Source organism: Ursus maritimus, unplaced genomic scaffold, assembly GCF_017311325.1.
Source record: "Ursus maritimus isolate PB19 unplaced genomic scaffold, ASM1731132v1 scaffold_1, whole genome shotgun sequence".
Taxonomy (NCBI): domain Eukaryota; kingdom Metazoa; phylum Chordata; class Mammalia; order Carnivora; family Ursidae; genus Ursus; species Ursus maritimus.
In genome coordinates, this window is record NW_024423343.1 from 53,973,756 (window position 1) to 53,990,751 (window position 16,996).

A 16,996-nucleotide genomic window follows, 5' to 3' on the forward strand; every position below is an offset into this window, starting at 1 on the left:
ATGTAAACATTTCAACTGTACTTTTTCTTGCAACTAATGCTCTGGGATTTGAAAAACAGTAAAGGAAGCCTGACTTAATAATCATAAAGCCTAGCATACTGCCAAGGGTTCCAAAAATCTCAAAAAATTATCATGAAGTAAAAATGAAAACTTTGAAGTTAAAGAAGTAAATTGACTGAAAAGAAACATTATTAAAAAAGTTAAAGGAATTAGAGGTTTTTAATTTAAGAAATAGTCATGTAATAACTTGATTATTACATTACACTAAAATAATTTAGATTTACTTTCAAAACTATAAATTAAGCATTTAACACTCATAAGACTGTACTGAGCATTGCAGGACAAAGAATTGGTATTATAACACTGTTCTTAAGAAACTTACAATCTAAAAAGAGAAAGAAAAGAGAAGAAAAGAAAAAAGAAAAGAAGGAAGGAAGGAAGGAAGGAAGGAAGGAAGGAAGGAAGGAAGGAAAAAAGGAAGGAAGGAAGGAAGGGATTTACAACCTAGTTTAGTCAAAGCTACAAAGACACTTGATTGGTAGGATGAACATATGGGCAAGAACCATGCAACATTTGCCAGAAATATGATAAGAGAAAAGCCAGGTACCTATAACAATTATTGAAACAGGGTGACTCCTGAATGGATCTTTATCACGACTGAAGATGAGTTTGAGAATTTTAAGAAATGGTTCATATTGTAAAATATAAGGAGAGATCAACTCACCACCTTCCCTGAGGACAGAATTAAACTATATAGTAGAAGATACAGAACCAGGGGAAGCATTCAAGACCAAAGAATCACTGTGTGGAAAGAAAATTCTTTGAACATAAATATCCAAGAAGGAAGTGCACATCAGGATTTACTGTGACTAAAGACAAAGTACTCCCACTCTGAGGCAGTGCACAGAGGCAGTAAAATGTTAGTAGAAACAACCATCTATCCTCAGAGTGAGTTCCATAATAATTGCTAAGCAATTTAAAAATCTTTTTATAATCAGACAAAACTAATGAAAAATTATGCCACTGAAAATATAAAGCACAACAAACCCAAACAAATTCTCTCCATTTAAACACTAGCTTGTACTTTGTAAGCACCAATTAATGCTTAATACCTTTAAAGTCAATGAATAATGACACTTTTCAAAAATATTAGTTTGGAGAAATGTGTAGCATTAGCTCTGAAGTACTGCCTTCTGCTGTTTAAACCCAGGAGGACTCAACTGAGCTCTATCTAGAAGGAGGTAAGAATGGCAAGATAATAAACCTAAGAATTTATAACCTGACACATTGTAAATATGTTCAGAAGATAAGACTGGGTTCAGGAAAAAACTTCCGATTTTCCCCAAAGATCTAAAACAGCTTATAATAATTGCTTTTAATTTAATGGCTGGAGCGCTCGATTCGGCAGCACATATACTAATTCAATGGCTGGGTTTGAAATGTCAACGTTACCCTCCCAAAATATACAAAATCAACCACATTTGCTTATAAAAATTTACCTTTTCAATCTCTTTGGATCAGAAATAAGGGAATCCCCATAAATTTTCATTGAAACTCACCCTTGGTTGCTGGCACCTAAGAATTCCCCTTTTTCCCCCAGCTCTGTTTTATATCTCTCTTAGGATATTTTATTCATGTTTTCTATGCAGTTACAGAGAACAAAAAGTCTATAATTTGTTCAGTCCACTACAATGCCAGAATAAAAAGTCTTTACAAAGAATTTAAAAAATCGTCCTCACAATCTAATATTATTAATACAAAAGGGTGAATTAATACTGTTCAGCCTAATCAATGTTTTCTTGTAACTCATCCTCTCTAGTCATAAATTCCATTTTCTCTTTTAAGAATATCACCACCTTCTTTTGCTTCTCCACTGTATCTTTCACTGGAAAAGAGGAATTTCTGTCACAGGGTAATTTTTTACAATATGACTAACTCCACTGTGCTAGTGCACAGCAGGTAGAAGGCTACTATAAAGTGCTCTCAGAGTTTGGAGAGAAAGCAAGATCAATACGATGGATGAATATGCTTATCTGCAGAAGCACAGTACAATAAAAACAGCACAAGAACAAAGCTCAAAAACACTTGGGTTTTAATCCCAATTTCCTGCTNAACAAGTGACTTCAAATAAACTATTTAACCTCACTCATCCTCAATCTCTTAATTCTTTTAAGAAAATACCACTACCCATCTTGGGGTTATTTTAAGATAATTCAGTAGGCACTCAATTAAATAATAGCTATTACTACCTTAAAGAATGTTTAAATGTTTTCTGACAAAAACCAGAGAAATCTACTAATTCAACCATTATCCCTAGGAGGCTAGACTAAATTTACAGAAAGCTACAATCCAATTCAATCTGGTTTATTATCCTGTCTATGACAAGGTAATGATACTTCTGTAATCACTAAAATGGGAACTGAATATTATTCAATCATCGGTTTTAGTTATTAAATAGTTTATGTAGTACATATTTAATCCCAGAGCATTTAAATTCCATTTCTGTATTTGGAGAATTGTCCTCTAGATGAGTCTAAGTGAGAAGCCAAGGCTATCTTCCACCAAAGCAAATGTGCCCAACATCCGCTTTACGGGTCTCCCTTGCAGGCTCTGCCAGTCAGATGCACCCTATTCTCTTTCCTTTTCTCCCACTGGACCTGATTCAGGAGTTAATGCAAGAAATGAAGTCTTTAAGGAACTAATTCTGGTTAGAGTGGCAGGAGCAGCAATCTTCCAAAGTCAGAAGCCAAACAAATACATTCTCTGGTTCTATTACAACCTGGATAAACATCTCTCTTGAGACCACTCTCTTGAGAACACTAAATCCCCTTTACTCTGAATCTATGCTCTCCAAACAATATATTTTATATTTTATGTCCTATATATCTTAATATCACGAAGGGTGTTAACAAGTACTCTATACACGGAAAAAGGAATAATCTAAACATAAATGAATACACCGGGGTTCTAATGTTTTTCATGAGTATATCTTGAGTGTGGCACACATGTCAGACCTCTACAATCTGATCCTCTCTGTGAAAACTGACAAATCAAGAGCCAGAACACCTGAAATAAGAACCAGATTCTGAACCATGGCACTAGCAAAATATAATTACTTGTGATATTTTGTGACTGATTATTCATTTCGCATACAAAGACTTCCAACACAAACCACTAAATAGCCCTACAGTGCTCTACATAAGTCAGTAGGGGTCTAATGCTTTCAGTGGCACTGTGCACAAGTGACAACTTGCCCCCTCCCATAAAATAAAGATGCCATACTTTCAAGGTCCAAAGAGAGAAAGAAATGAAGACAGTGTCAGAGAGGAGAGGAAGTTGATTTTCTAAGTTCAGAAGATTTACTCTCCCTACCCGAGGAGATTTTGCAAAGCCAGGTTTTAAATAGGTAAGTTTCTACTATATTAGACATTATTCCATTTAAAACACAAAACACTCAACATCTAGAACACTGGTAAATTTAATTTTAACCAGAAATTCCTTCTACCTGAATTACACAATTTCTCAACTAAGCCTCCACCAACATGCTGCCCAGTCACACTTAAAGATGGGAATGAGAATACAGGTATTTATTTTTCCTATTAAAAAGCAAATGTCAAATATACATTTCATACCTTTATTAAAATTAGTTTCTAATTACTATTCCTAAGGTTTTGTTTCAGGTACAAAGTATGTTTAAGTCAGAAAACTGGACTGATTATGTTGCCAAGAAAGAGAATTTCTCCAAGGGATAAAACTTTTCTCACTGGTATTTCAATATATTGATATACCAAAAATATTAACCTAAGCATATTATGCCCAACAGATACTAAGTCAAAGCACAATACTGGAACAGATTTGAAATATATCTGATCCAGTTGTGTGTGTGTGTGTGTGTGTGTGTTTACCTACTCTCAAGTTTTAATTTATAGACCCTTCAAATCTTAGCATTTGTATTCACTGTCCTTTCAAAAGTTAAATCAAAATTCAATAGACAAACCACCCAAAACACCAACTTTGGTAGGGTCGGTTCTTAAAATCAACTGAGAACTTATTTTACAATTCTGTCTGCATCTGGAACAATAACAATACAAATATTCTTTAGAATTCTTATCCACACATTACCAAAAATATTTCAGAAATGTGAAAGTTACCACACAAATGATTGTTCTTTCTTCATCACTTCTTCCCTAATGTATTTCAGAAAACTAATTTTACTTTACCTTTTTTAAGATTTTTTAAAGATTTTATTTATTTATGTGAGAGAGAGAGTGTGAGAAGGGGGAGGGTCAGAGGAAGAAGCAGATCCCTGCTTAGGCGGGAGGGAGCCCAATGCAGGATTCAATCCTGGGACTCCAGAATCATGACCTGAGCCAAAGGCAGACGCTTAACCGACTGAGCCACCCAGGCGCCCCAGAAAACTAATTTAAAAAATACTATTTATGAGGTGCCTGGGTGGCTCAATCAGTTAAGGGTCTGCCTTAGGCTCAGGTCATGATCCCAGGGGCCTGGGATCAAGCCCCACGGGCTCCCTGCTCAGCAGTGAGCCTGCTTCTCCCTCTCCCTCCGCCACCCCTCCAAACCCCTCCCCAACCCACTCCTATTTGTGCTCTCTGGCTCTCTCTCTCTCTGTCAAATAAATAAATAAAATCTTTTTAAAAATTAAAAATTTAAATACTATTTATATTCACAAAGACCTAAAATTGTTCATGTTCCATAACAACCACACCCAAAAGTAAATTCCCAGTTCTAAAAGTGGAGTTACTTTGAACAAGTCAATGGCGTGGAGATTGGGTGGTAGGATGACTATAGACCTTTTTGGATCCTGAGTCAAACAAACTACCTGTAAAACGGCATTTTTTAGATATCAGGGGAAATGTGGACTGGCTAATCAGATATAAAATTTGTCTTATTTTGAAGAGTATGATAATGGTACTATTATGATTAGCTAATACTAGGTCCTTATATTTTTAAAGAAGATATATGTAAATATTTAGAAGTGACATGACAAGGCCAGAATTTAATACCACAGACAAAAGAAGGAGCAATTATGTCAAAATGTTGATATCTTTAAATCGAGGGAGGAGTCATCATATTACCCTCTCTATTTTTATGTATGTCTATTATTTAAGATAATAATGTTTGTTATTTATGTTAAAAATTTTTTACAGAAAGAAAGGGAAAAAAAGGAACAAAAGAATAAACCAACCAGTTACCTTTTCCCAGTCAACTCAACTTGGCCTTTCTTATTGAAGAAGAACTTGGAATCATTATATCCCCATCCATTCCATTTCATAACTTCTTGCCTAGTAATAATAAAAAGATATATGTTATGACCTATGCTACACATCTCATTACTAACAGTATATCATTGATATTAACTTCCACAATCATTTAAAAGACCTTATCCCACTAATAGTATATCAAAATGTCGATGTATTAATATTTTTAAATACAAAATCACTCTGATGAGCACCTGCTTCACAACATGAAACAACTAAATTTAATGCATTCAAAGGAAAAAAAAAAGGAACAAGAGAAAAATATAGAGTATGCATCAATTTGTATATGTTATTAGTTTACATTATAGGATGGCCTAAGAAATTGCAATTAAAATAAAACTTGAGTAAGAAGCAAATTCTTGCATATATTAGAAAAATCACAATTATTTATCTGCTATGATGAAAAAGACCAATTTACAGAGTAAGTTCACTAGTAATGACACTCGTAGTAGCAGACAGTTAATAAAATAGATAAAATAAAATCTGAGAGCTGGGTTTACAAAAATTCTAAATCCTCCAACTTCCATATAACTACCAATTTCTATCCTGACCTACATATTAACATAACAATTAATGACTATACCAGTTTTTAGTATTCTAAAACAATATGGTATTTTGATTTACCAAAATGTTTGTATTTCATTGTCTTAAAAATCATTTTCATCAGAATCAAGGACTCAATGGGACGCCTGGGTGGCTCAGTAGGTTAAGCATCTGCCTTCAGCTCAGCTCATGATCCCAGGGTCCTTCATCGCAGGGAGACTGCTTCTCCCTCTGCCTGCCGCTCCCCCTGCTTGTGATCTCTCTCTCTCTCACTCTCCTTCTGACAAATAAATAAATAAAATCTTTAAAAAAAAAAAAACTCATTAAATTTTGAATATTACATAAGAATAGATAGGTCTAGGCCTGTGCAGAACACAATAAGCAACCAAACTGAAGTATTCTATCAGTATTTATTACGTTTTAGCATGGTGCCCTAGTGTATCTGGATAACAAATTTTATTACAAATTCAATTATGCAGTCTATGATGAAAATACTGGAAGAAAACTCTTCTCTATACAGAAAGTTATTTGCTGTGTTAAAATTTCAAAATATATCACAAGAAAAAAATCTGTAAATATGTGTGGTGATGGATGTTAACTAGACTTATTGTGGTGATCTTTTCACAATATATACAAATTTTGAATCATTATGTTGTACACCTGAAATTAATTACATGTCAGTTATATCTCCATTTTTTAAAATGTCAAAATAAAAAAAGATATACTCATTAGAAAGCATTCTAATTCTCTGTAATTCCCAAGGAAGAACAATACATCAACTGACAAGCAAAATTTTTATTATAATCATAATTCTTCATCCAAATCAAAGACTTTTCAAACAAGTGGAACACTAACATAGCACAACTGAACCAAGTACAGGTCATTAACTGGTCTCTACCTATACATAAAATTTTAAAAAAAGAAAGTAGGCATGCTCTTTTTAAAACTATGGTTTGCTATCAATAAAAACTCTAGTCCCTAAATAAAAACTGTTCAAAAATATCTCAAGAGTATCAATCCAGAGATTGGATTTATAGATGAGCCTGTTATGAACTATCACCCAATGTTTTCTTCTGATTTCACATTCCCACCCCATTGCTGAGGGAGGTTCTGGAAGAGAGCTTTTGGGAAAATCTCTACAGAAAAACCTCATGGCTAATGTCACCACAGACTTCCCATTTTCTTAAGATTACATTTTCTAAAAACCAATTAAGTTATCATCTGCTTCACTTTTTTCATAATTATATTCTCTTCACTTCTATGAAGTAAAATTTACTTAATATTTTGTATTTCCATAATAATTTATATGAGGATGATATGTGCATTTTAGTTAACATTTTTATTTAATGTTCTATAATATGGCACAAATTTTTATTTGTGAATTGTATTTTATTAGTGAATTTAAACATTTGTCATGAAGTCTGTACTCTATAAAACAATAGTTTGGTGTTACACAAAATAAATGAAAAATACCAACAGACTCATTTTGCTTTGGTATTACAATCACTAGAAACTGGGAAATTATTTCAGTACAGATGTTGAATTTGGCATGTTTACATAGCTTAACAATGAGAATCATTTTCCTTAGAATAATGTTTAGAATTTTAAAAAATTATTCCCATATGGCCTCAAAGTAAAAAGTGAAACCTGATTACATGTGTTCACTCTTAGCACTGCACAAGAAAAATGAATCAAGGGAAGCAGGAAATATCTGCTGCTGTGTACTCAAAAATGAAGAGATTTACATTCTGAAGAATCACGAGCCTTACATTTTCAGTTGGGTAATAGCCTAAAGAACTCCGAAGTCTTCAACTATAGGCTAAAGGTACTTTTTTCTCTCTTTTCATCTCAACTAGAAATCTCTGCCTATGATATTTATACCATTACCATTTATATACCATTACCATATTTATACCAACTTTTGGAGCCTTCCCAGAAGTTGAAATGTAGGTATTTGTAATCCATTTGTGTCCCCCTAACAGTGTTATGTTGCTGAAAATAGCATATATTTAAAATCTAGGTTACCCCCAAATCCATCTTCTGATATCTTCAAGTACCCCACATATTATATAAAAAGTAGGCGAATTTCCTAGATTTCTGGTATTAAACTTTTGTACACAGGTATCCCCTCAAATTACTAATATATTTCATGATAGTTAAACACAACTTTGCGATTACATTAAACTTTCAAAATAACTTCTCATACAGAAAAATATAATGAGTAACCTGAAGGGAATTATAGCATTAACATTTTAAAAGTTAATAGTAAGACTTTACAGTCAGAGAATTCTAAAGCTAAAAAGATCCTTAGAAATCACCCAGTTCAACTGCTCATTTTTCAGGTGAAGAAACTTATGCCCAGAGTAGCACTCATGACTGCACAGCTAAGCTAGTTATGAGCATCATAAAGTGAACCCCCCGTCTGTGAGAGGCAATATCTAAAACCCACTAAGTCATGCCCTCAAGTAACCAAAATGATTTAAAGGAACCTCTCTTTCATCACATCAATATTTTTCAAAGCACTATTCCATGTTATCATTATAGTCATTCTTCTGCACTTGACATTTAAAAATCAAGGACTATGGTTGTGTGAGTAAGCCCAATGCCCTTACTTTATCTGTAGTATAATGAATTCTGGCGATCAGAATAATGATCCCAAAGCATGGCAAACACTAAAATGAAGAACGATCAAAGAATCATCAACATTCCATAAGATTCAAATAAAATGATTCATCTTCTACTGACCCCAGAGATCAATTAACCAGACTGATCCCTCAGACTTTCTAATTCTTAGAACTAACTACACCAAATTTCATGTCTTCAAAATACAAGACCCCTCCCTCTGCCAAGAAAAAAGAAGAGTTGGATGCTTTTACTACATGAAAAATGAAAAAAAAGAAAACAAATGTTTTACACATTTACTTATCTAACCATAGTACCAAATGGCGAAGAAGCACTTTGTATCATTAGCTGGCGTAACAAAAGAAAATGAAGACATAACATAGCATCATGTATACACAAGGTGGCAGTATTCTCCCACAATATACATATTCAGTACTCTGAATCCCGCCCCACCCGTGCTGTTGTTTGCACAATTTTAAACTGAAATATTTAGATTTAACATTATTATTATGAAACCCAGAGATGCTTTCTTAAAAATGGGAGATACTCACTTTTAAGTCTGCATATACAGAGTCAGACTACTCCTCCTCTAATAATAATAAATTCCAAGCATCCTGATATAAATGCATGGTTTCTACCATTATTATTTCTAATTATATTTTTTCATTAGAAAATATGGAAAATGAAAATATGCTTTAACCCAATTTTATTTTGGCTTAGCAATAAATTCAGCTGAGAGATAACTAAACAATTTTTTTCCAATATAATTCCAATAATCAAAATTCTAATAAAAGATACTTCCCTACTTAGTTCAGATGAAAACCGAATTTTTATCTATCTTTTCCAGTTTAAACAATAAGAAAAAGATATTATGATCTCATAGATTTTATAAATAAAAACTGAAGTATGAAACTTAAGGCTTAATGCTGGATTTCTTGCTTTCTTTCTTTCTTTTTTTTTTTTAAGATTTATTTATTTGTGAGAGACAGAGAGAGAGAGCTCAAGTGCATGCACGTGGGGGCAGGGACAGGGGCGAGGGACTGACTCTCCAGCAGACTCCCCACCCAGCATGGAGTCTACTGCTCGGCCTGATCTCACAACACTGAGATCATGACCTGAGACAAAACCAAGTTCGATGCTGGATTTCTAACTAACCATGCTCAGTATCAGAAAAATTCAAATTAATCCCATATGTAGTACAATATGTATAAGTAAAAAAATCCTTATTATCAGGTTGTGTGCTTAATTACCTCAAAACCCAGAAAACCTAAAGGAAGTGATGAAAGTGAAGTAAAAAAGTGTTGAGAAAGATACCAAGAATTTGATCAATAAAACAAATATATCCCTGAAAAGATCTGCTACAAAAAAATTCCTATAATTGAAATAACAATCCTACTAACTTCTTTTATTAAAAAAAAAAATTGAGGGGCGCCTGGGTGGCACAGCGGTTAAGTGTCTGCCTTCGGCTCAAGGTGTGATCCTGGCGTTCTGGGATAGAGCCCTGCATCAGGCTCCTCACTAGGAGCCTGCTTCTTCCTCTCCCACTCTCTCTGCTTGTGTTACCTCTCTCGCTGGCTGTCTCTCTGTCAAATAAATAAAATCAAAAAAAAAAAAAAAAAAAATTGAAGCGGAGTTACCATAAGAAATAGACGGGGCTAATGAGGGGAGAAAACTACAGAATATTAATCCTAAATTTATCTAAAATGGACACCTTTTAAAATAAATGTAAGTATCATATCTAGTCTACAGGTCCTACAAATATTTCTTTTCTTTTTTTTTTTAAGATTGTATTTATTTATGGGGCGCCTGGGTGGTGTCGTTAAGCGTCTGCCTTCAGCTCAGGGCGTGATCCCAGCGTTCTGGGATCAAGCCCCACATCAGGCTCCTCCGCTAGGAGCCTGCTTCTTCCTCTCCCACTCCCCCTGCTTGTGTTCCCTCTCTCGCTGGTTGTCTCTGTCAAATAAATAAATAAAATCTTTAAAAGAAAAAAAAAGATTGTATTTATTTAGTCAGAGAGAGAGAGAGAGCACAAGCAGGGGGAGCAGCAGGCAGAGGGAGAAGCAGGCTCCCCACTGAGCAAGGAGCCTGACGTGGGACTTAATCCCAGGACCTGGGATCATGACCTGAACCAAAGGCAGACACTTAACCTAACGCTGATCTACCCAGATGTCCTTATAGAATTATTTCTTAAAAACTCAATAGCAAAACTATATATAACTATTTACAATGCTTACTTCCTCAGTCTAACAGTGCAACTAATTTCCTTTTGTTAACCTAAGCAGCTTAGTTATAAGTACAATAATTTATGTACACTATAAGAGAAAGCCCCCTTATAAAAAAAGAATAGAAAAAAATTTTTTAAAAAGATACAGAGGCAACTCAGTGGTTCAGTCGGTTAAGCTTCTGATTCTTGATCTTAGCTCAGGTCTTGATCCCGGGGTGAGTTCAACCCCTGCGTTGGGCTCCACCCTGGGCTCCACCCTGGGCTGCTTGTGGAGCCCACTTAAACAAACAAACAAACAAATAAAAGACATGGATAAATTATCATCACTTAATACCACTACAAATATCACGGTTCCAAGACTGTTAAAACATTTGACTTAGAATAGATAGATGTCATCAGGCTTTGATGACTTGACACCATCAAAACATCTGAATCACAGAATACATCCTCTTGCCCAGATATAAAACTCACCAAGCGAACTCCTCTAATTACACTTTATTTTCTACTGAGAAAAAGAAGTGAACTGAAATGGACAGGAGGTTTGATAATTATATTTTTTCACCATGAATTAGTGCATTGACATTCTAATTAACTTTGGTCACTAATGAGAATAGTTTACACAAGTCAAACTACCTAAATATGATGGACTCCAGGACCCTGACAAGATCAGGTTGCTGGACGGTTCAACAAGATACTATCCCTGCCCTCTAAACAGTGTACCTTCTCCTTGCAAAACCTACACAAGATCATGCAACACTTTAAACTTCAATATGAATTTCAATCTGCCCTCAAAATCCCCATTATAAGTTTCAAATAGTTAGCTGCCATAATAAAAATTTGGCCCTTCCATGTAATAAATTATGAATCAACTTTCTAGTTTCTTCCAGTGTGATAGTGTAAAATGGATTAAATATAAGATTTATGACAGAGAAACTTGTTAGCAAGAACATGGAGAAGAGGAACCCAAATGCATTACTGGTAAACTACTCCACAGAGCAATCATGCGCGAAGTTTTCATAGGTAATACCATTTCAATGACCCAGCTATACAACTCCTCAGTATATATTCAGGAGAAATTCACACACAGTTCCATAAGGGAACAACTTTGATATATTCCCTGGAGCATTATTTGTAAGAGTAGCTAGAGGTATCACTAGAGGAATGAATACGTATTAAGTAAATTTGGTGAAATAATATGCAGCAACCAAAAGCAGTGACAAAGATAGATATATATACAGAGACATGAAAAGATTTTTTAAACAGTGGCGAACACAAAAGGAGAAAACAGTAAGATCTATAGCATAATACTATTTTTTTTTTAGTTCATGGCATTTGTCTATGAACAAATGTGAGGCCTTTCTTATTTTTTTGTTTATATTTTCCTCCATCCATCTCTGATTCCTAATCCTATCTGCCCCCTTCTATGGACATTCATGAATGTTCTTGAATATATGTGCATATGTTTAAAGTAAAATATGCTACTTTGTGTGTATATTTTTAATTTGACTAAATAGTATTATGCTATTCTATCAGCGTTTTATTAATAACATTGTTATTATGCAAATGCAATGGACTAAAAAAGTATGACTACCACAACTCTGCATCTGAAGCAAATACGCTGCTCAGCCCTTGAATCTCAGTGCAGTTCCTCTGTTCTAAAAAAACAATTCTTTCTTTCACATATACATAGATACTCCATGATGGTTTGTTATAAAACCCACTGTTGGATTTCTTAGCAATCCCTACAAATTTTCTTTAAATAACAGATTCATAATGAATCAGCTTCAAATATTCAGCAAGTCAAATATATACTTAATTTCCTAGAGTCAACTTTTTAGTTTATAAGAAACTGGCACTTCACTGAAGAAACTTCTTAAAACCTGAATTCAAGGGTCAAAAAATGTGTCCCCAAAGTTGAAATCCTATTATACTTGCTATGAATCAATGAATGAAAGAAAAAGGAATATATAGCCATGGGGGGGGGGGGATCTTATAGACCGAGGCACAAAGCAGCAGCCAAAGAAGGGAAGACTGGGGCAAATAAGGCAAGGTCAGCTTTACCCCTTGGCAGAATAATCTGGTACTAACTACTCACTGCAGGCTCCTGGGATGTCTTCCCTTACCCCCCAAACTTTTCTTACACCAAATTCTACCAACTGGAAATTCATTATTGTTTAAATAAACTCTTTGAAAATAAAAATACATACCATTAGTCACTCATACCCATAGTAGTATATATTCCAAATATTTTGTGCTAGGGCAGGCATGTTATATAAGCACGTACTCACACAAGCTTGGTATCTGCCATTCCAAATGCCTGGAAAGACACAACTGTCCTGTCCTTTACCTTTATGTCTGGGTCTATGTAGTGAGGAAATAGTCCTAATCCGTATCAGAGAGTTGTCTTGGCAAAAGACAAAGAACAAGGATATACCCTTCCCTTGACCACGTTGAGCTCCCTAATCCGTACTTTAAATTTCATGTTTTATTCCCTCCACTGTCCACTTGAAATCTACTCAATATGGCGATTCAGGCAGCGAATTCCAGACTTTGTCTACTACCAGCTGGGAAAATGCCAATGTACTTTTATTGCTCCCTCCCTGCTTGCTAGTAATTGAAATAAGAATTATATCACAAGCTTATTATACTGACCAATTTGTAAGTGACCAAAAACATTTCTGGTACAGTCTTACATTTCTGCAAACAACAAAGGAAATTTGTCTCCAAAAATCTGTACGCCATTTTACAACAGAAACTAAGCTTCTGAGTTCCCTTTCTCAGCTGTTCAACCCAATAATCTTGACAAGACCCTAAAGAAGCCAAGACTAAAATCCATACCTGCTTGATATACATAGTATTCCTGCTTGTAACAAGTGGGGTTTTTCTATTTAATATAATAGTAAACATCAGCCCCTTCTACTTTAAATGACAGGTAGCTGGAATTGTTACCTTTGCTTCTGGCAAACCCACAGGAAAAAAATGAACCCCACAAAGTCTGGAGGGAGAAAAAAAAGAAATATTAAAATCATGGCCCAATCACAATCACATTAGAGGTTCCCAAACATCTTGGGAGTATAAAAATCACTTTGGGTATTCATTTTAAAAGCAGAGTTCTGGATGTCACTCTAGACCTAGCCAATAATTAGAATCTCTATAAGTGGGGGCTCAGAATACAAACATGTTAAACAAACACTGCCAGAAAATTCTAATGCTTGCCATCCACAGACCAAAATTGTGTAAGTACTGCCTTAAGGCATGAGGAAAAGTTGAGAGCAGAAGCCTCATCTGCTGAACAGCCACAAAGGAATACAAAGCCTTAATGTAAATGGTTTATCAAGTTACTCTCACCCAAACTCTATCAAAATCAGAAGGGACTGGAACTGCTGGGGTTCGAGAAGGGGACAACTTTAAATTCGCTGCACCACAGGAGAGGATGGACCTGAGGAGAATTCTGCAACAAAACAACAGGGCAGCAAGAGGGCAAAGTGAGCGCACTCACCATGTGGAAGACAGGGAAAGGCTGTGACAGGAAATGGAGATTTGGTTACATGACAGAAGAGGTAGACAGGTCTATACCCAAATTTTACCAAGGATTACCCCGTTAGGGGGAATGAAGGCTATACAGAGATAATACTTTCTGACCCAAATTTCAAGAAAGCCAAACTGTTACGGAAATTTTCCTAGCTGACACATGCTAAAGAGGTTATAAAGCATAAAAATTAAGATAATGGTTTATCAAATAACTTGCCTTTAGCACAATATGTTCATTCAAATTCCAGTTTATGTGTTCACCAAGGCCATACACCAAGTAGAGGCAGCAGCGGGACATAACTCCTAAGAGCCACAGAGAAGAGTTGGAAATGACAAGAAGCACAATGGTGACCACTGCGTGCACCATACTGACAATCAGCACACCATGCAGTACAATAAATTGCTAATTCTCTTTACTCTTTGGGTTCTTCCTTTTCTTCCTAACGCATAAGGTGTATTTATTAGAAATTTGTTCTCGATATTAAAATGCCATGGTTGCCACTGCCTATGCTTTCACCTTCAGACATTATTTCCGCACCAGATTCTTCTTACTCTTTCTATACAGTATACTGCATTAGTAGTAATACTGTATAATACTGTTAAGCTAAGGGTTTTATAATCGTTACCTCATTTCCTTTTCACATTAATGTATGTGAGATTAATGATATAGGTTTTATTATTCCTATTTAAAACATAGGAATGGGGGGGCACATGGGTGACTCACTGGGGCGCCTAGGTGGCTCAGTCGTTAGGCGTCTGCCTTTGGCTCGGGTCATGATCTCAGGGTCCTGGGATCGAGCCCCGCATCGGGCTCCCTGCTCAGTGGGAAGCCTGCTTCTCCCTCTCCCACTCCCCTGCTCGTGTTCCCTCTCTCCCTCTCTCGCTGTGTCTCTACCTGTCAAACAAATAAAATCTTAAAAAAAAAAAAAAAACCAAACCCCCCCCCCAAAAAAAACCATAAGAATGGGGGAGCCTGGGTGGCTCAGTTGGTTAAGCACCTGCCTTCAATTCAGGTCATTACCCTGGGGTCCTGGGATCGAGCCCACAATAGGCTCCCTGCTTAGTAGGGAGTCTGCTTCTCCTTCTCCCTCTGCCCTTCCTCCCCACTTGTGCCTTCTCTCTCTTGCTTGCACACTCTCTCTCTCAAGTAAATAAATAAAATCTTAAAAAAATAAAAAAACAAAACATAAGAAAGATTTAGAAAGAGTCGGTAGCTTGTCCAGAGTCACACAAACAGCACACGACACAACTAGGATTTAAATCTTGGTCTTCTGGCTCCAACACTTCTTAATTACCAAGCTATGATTTCAATGCACTCACTGATTGCCACACGTGGAATACAAAGTATTACAAAAGCTCCGAGAATATAGTATTGATCTCTAGCTGAGAGGAGAAGGCTTCAATTCCAGTTGCTTTGAAAATTCAATAATCAGGCAGAAACAGAAAAGCACAAGGACTTTCCCATGCTAGTAAATAGCCCAAATTGGCTGAAGCATAGAGCATACGCAAGAAAGTCATGGAGAAGAGCAGCAGAAGAACTTTGCCAAATTAAGAGATTAAGCTTTATTACTTCAATAATCAATAGAGAGCAACAGGATTAAAACAGTATTTTCTACGTCTCACACTGCCATCAAAAGTAAAAATCTAACAGCGTCCGCTTTAAAATTTTGCTACTCTCCAATGTGGATGAAATTCCAATTCTTTAACATAGCATACAATGTCTTTTGCATTCTGGCTCCAAACTACATTTTTATCTTCCTTAACAACTTTTCTTCCAGCCACAGTGGAAGTTATCACATTTCCTTATACCACCAAGACCTTTTTTGTCTGCCTTGGTACTTACACACACACACACACACACACACACACACACACACACACACACACCCCTTGCCTGAAATACCCTTCTCCCTCTAGAAAACTCCTATTTATCCATCAAGAACCAGTCCAAAAGTTACTTTCCCTAAAGTCTTTCCTATCTTCCTCAGGAAGAATTAATGGCTCCCTCTGTATTACACTGATTATAGCACTTACTATGTCATGTCTTCTACATATCTGTCTATATATCTCCACTGGGCTGCTAATAAATTTTGCAACATTAGAATGTAGCACAGCACAGGCAGGTAGCAAGTACTCACACTTTCTCTGAACAAAGACTGGTCTGGTAATGGAATGGAGAATCATTTGAAGGAGAAAAAATAAAGGAAGACCAGAGTAGATGTGAGAAAATTAAGATTTCATCTAGGTTGGTGTCAATGGGAGAAAAACAAAAGTGTCTTGACAATCACAACTAACAGAATCTATGTGATCTGTCAACAGTCTGGATAAGGCAGAGGGAATGGAGCTCAGCAAGGCCTTATGACTGAGACACTGGCTTGAAAGGTACCTAAATAACAGAAATAAATAGAAGTAGTGGAGTACTGGGATTGAAGGCTAAAATAATAAAATAATAACCTTACACATACATACTAGATTGCAAAATTCAGCAAGACAGTCAGATGGAAATTATATATTATTTAAAATAATTAAAAATGTGAACATGGAAGTTGACAGTTAGAAATACTAATTTAAATGTTCCCCCTAATAGTGGTAAAAGCTAATACAGTCTGAGTAGATGAGGTTACTAAGAAAGAAAATGTAAAAAAAAGAAAAAAAAAAGGACTAAAAAATTAATCTCAAGAATTTGTAAATTTAGAAAGCAGAAGGAAGAAAAGTCAGCAAAATCATGGCCAGAGGGTAGGAAGAAAACCAAGACAGTGTAATAACATGGGAGCTAAGGAAAGAGATATTAGGTACC

General features: G+C 35.6%; 1 protein-coding gene across 2 annotated transcripts in view; it reads right to left on the minus strand.

The window, feature by feature from the left end:
• The window catches only part of AGPS (alkylglycerone phosphate synthase), a 136,210-nt gene that overhangs the window by 98,826 nt on the left and 20,388 nt on the right, over positions 1 to 16,996 (minus strand). For both annotated transcript variants that reach the window (XM_040643467.1, XM_040643464.1), the window contains exon 2: positions 5,214 to 5,303. In XM_040643467.1, the coding sequence (XP_040499401.1) occupies positions 5,214 to 5,303 (90 nt within the window). The remainder of the gene's footprint in view (positions 1 to 5,213; positions 5,304 to 16,996) is intronic.